General features: G+C 43.4%; 1 protein-coding gene across 2 annotated transcripts in view; it reads left to right on the top strand.

Annotated features, from left to right (window-relative positions):
* The window catches only part of FBRSL1 (fibrosin like 1), a 515,094-nt gene extending 513,460 nt beyond the window's left edge, over positions 1–1,634 (top strand). For both annotated transcript variants that reach the window (XM_018557615.1, XM_018557616.1), the window contains one exon: positions 359–1,634. In XM_018557615.1, coding sequence (XP_018413117.1) covers positions 359–1,610 — 1,252 coding nt within the window. In that variant the 3' untranslated portion in view covers positions 1,611–1,634. The remainder of the gene's footprint in view (positions 1–358) is intronic.
* The last annotated feature ends 1,657 nt before the right edge of the window (positions 1,635–3,291 follow it).

Below are 3,291 nucleotides of genomic sequence, written 5' to 3'. Positions count from 1 at the left end.
GACAGGGGAGGGGCTGGATTCCCGCTCCGATCCGCCAGTGCTGACTGGCGGAACGGGAGGGGGCGGGTCCACCTGGCTCTGCCTCTAGATAGGCAGAGCCAGCTGTCACTCATGCAGCTGGGCGGATCTCGACATCGATGTCGGGATCCGCTCCGGCTGCGGTGTCTCAGTATACCGCGAGCTGTAGCTGGTGGTATACTGAGCTTAGGGTAAGTAAGTTTACTGAATTTTATGTAGAATTACATTTGCAAGAACTGATAATGCATAAAATGTTAAAGTATTTTGGTGGTGTGACCTCTACACGTATTACTGTTTCACAAAGTTTGTAACCAGCACCCTCTCATGTTTCTTTTCCTAGGGACTTATTGGATAAAAGCCGACATCATTCTAACAGATCCTCTCCTGCATCAGCCCCTGTCAGCCACCAAATAAGCAACCTCATTCGCAGCAACAGCCAGACCCCTAGCGACTCTCTGAGACAAGGCAGCTTAGGGGACAGGTCCAAAGATATTGAACGGGAAAATACCGATCGCTTACGTGACGTTCCATCCGCAGAGCACAAGATCAAGGAAAGCCGTTCCCCGGTAAAGGAACCACCACTTCACGATAAGAGGACGATAGAGGATGGCAGTAAGCCAGTCATCCAGTCTGTATCACCGTATGGTAAACCAGTCCTAAGTGAAAGCTTAAAATTAAGCAACCTGGTAGGAAAAGACAGTGAAAGGAAGCCTGAATTGCCAACAGATCTCCAGAAGATCAAAAGTGATGTCAAAGTTAAGGAGGAGCGCAAAGAGGATTCGGATGTGTTAGTAGTAGGCTCTGAGCCTCCTCATCCGGTGCGGACAGTGGAACATCAACCGCTTCCACCCCCAGCATCCATGCATGGATTATCTTTGCACCACACAATGGCAGCCTCCATGCAGCTCCCAATGGGTAGTGTCCACCAAATGAACAACTTGAATATGCTGGACCGCAGTAGGGTAATGACCCCACTTATGGGAATGGGCCCTCTTACAGGCAGAGAGAGGCTTCAACATGCAGGTTTTGCATGGGACCCAGTGAGAGACCCATTGCGTGATGCTTACCGCACACTGGACTTGCAGAGAAGGATGGATTTCCACTTGCGTGCTGAAGGTATGCACAGGTACCCAGCAACAGCTGCTGCCAGCTTCTATGACCATGAACGATCTTACCGTGATCGCGAGCCACATGATTACAGCCATGAACAGTTCTTGGAGGCACGAAGGGAACAGGAACGATTGAGACATGCTGATGAGCGTGAGAGAGAACGATTGCATTTAAGAGATGAGATAGAAAGGGCACGAATGCACCATCTTCACTCCTCCCCACTAGACAGCCATTTGGCACACATGCAGTCCTTCATGCCACACTTGAGCAGTGTGCCCTATCCTAGACTCAGCCCTTCAGGCGCCATGCACAATGGAATCCTAAACCGGACCCCACCCACAGCTGCACTAAGCGCCCCCCCTCCTTTAGTGCCAGCCAGCAACACAAGGCCCGCCTCCCCCCGCAGGACTAATCCCCTCACAAATTCAGAAGCACGGGACTTCTCACCTTCCAGAAATCCTAAAGAAGTTGAGGCTCGATAGTCTCCTTCTAAAAATATAATAAAAAAAGATCCACAGGAATCAAACACCATGAATTTTAAACTTGTACATAAAATATTTTACAAAAGTGCACTGCTCAAAACCTTCTCTTTTCTCCTCCTGTTTTTGTAAATGTACATTTGTAGGCTAAGCACACTTCTTTTCTTTATTAGCCAGGGAGGACAGTTCAGGGGTGATAAATGTTCCACCCTGGAAACCAAGGGTTCTGCTCTGGTCATGTAACTATTTTTCGATTTGGGAGGCTCATTAGCCAGTGGGATGGGTTTAGTGAGGGGTGGGACTTTTTAAATGGATTTTTGTAGTTTTTACAGTATTTTGGTTTTCGCTACGGTGTTCTTAGTCTCTTCCAGGAAAAAAAAAAAAAAAAGTACCTTTTTTTTTTTAATTTTATATTAGTTGCATTTTGCCTCTGGTGAGGGAAAAATAAGTAAACCTGTTCTTTCCATAAAATAACAAGAGTTTCAGCCCCTTCATTACAGGAGGTATCAGAGAAACATAGCAATGCATATTTATACTTTCAATTTGTTCAAGACACCTCTAGCACTGAAGGGCAGTAACAATATTCTATGGATTTTCTTTTTCTGCATCTAACAGATCAACATTCTTGCTATCATTTTGAACAGAAATCACAGATCTATTATTAAAATAATAAGATTAATGTACAAAACAATTGCTTTTTGCCTTATTTTATCATAAAAAGGTTTTTAATGTTATATTCTTCTGTTTTTTGTTCTGGATAAAATATTCTGGCAGGATTGTATATATTTCATTGACTAGGTTGCTGCATCTCATGAAACGGATCCACCACAGACTTTGTGATACCCACACGCAAACAGAATACACGGATTTCAAGGATCACACTCGCAGTTTAACACATCATCATCCTACTATGCAATTGGTGTGTGAGGCGGGTCCTGGAAGAGGGAATTCTACCAATCTTCCCACATTCTGCCCTACTAACCCTGTTCCCTTGCCATCAAACTCCCACCACCTTCCAAGAATACGAAGGGCACATATTGACACGTGGAACACTGGAAGAGCCAAAACTCATCAAGCAGAGTTGGTGTTTCAGGAGTAGTGGACCATCTACAGGACTACAGCAACACGTTCCCTTGTGATCGTTATTGGAATGGTGGCAGGTAGCTTCCAACTCTAAATGCCACCTCAACTGGGCCAGCTTATGGACCTATTTATTTTCCCTGTGAACCCTTTGTGCTTTGAACCTGTGCAGTGTTTTAATTGAAATCTGTATACAAGAGCGGTAGAATCTTAGAAGTGCGCAAAAGCAAATATATATAAATATATCTATAATATCTATATATATATATATATAAAATGGTGGAAAGAAAAAAAAAGTGTCTAAACATGAGCAACATTTTTTTGGTCCCTTTTTGTTTTTTAATTTTATTTTCTACAAACATGATCCTTCAGTTCTGATACCTTGTCTCTTGTTTGTCTCTGTTTAAGCTGATTGTAATGTAGATGTTGCTTACATGGTATATACATACTATTTGATTTCTTTTCTATAGCAGACAAAATGTGCCATAGAGCAAGAAAGGTAAACTGCAGATTTGGTGCAACCTATCAGTGTTCTGATTAATGCATAAGTGGACACGCTTTAACACTGAGATTTAGCTATCAAATCTTTGGAAATGTGCTTCCT

The sequence above is a fragment of the Nanorana parkeri genome, unplaced genomic scaffold, assembly GCF_000935625.1.
Source record: "Nanorana parkeri isolate BGI_ZX_2015 unplaced genomic scaffold, ASM93562v1 scaffold292, whole genome shotgun sequence".
In the NCBI taxonomy this organism is placed as follows: Eukaryota; Metazoa; Chordata; class Amphibia; order Anura; family Dicroglossidae; genus Nanorana; species Nanorana parkeri.
This window is presented reverse-complemented; position numbering and strand designations above follow the sequence as displayed.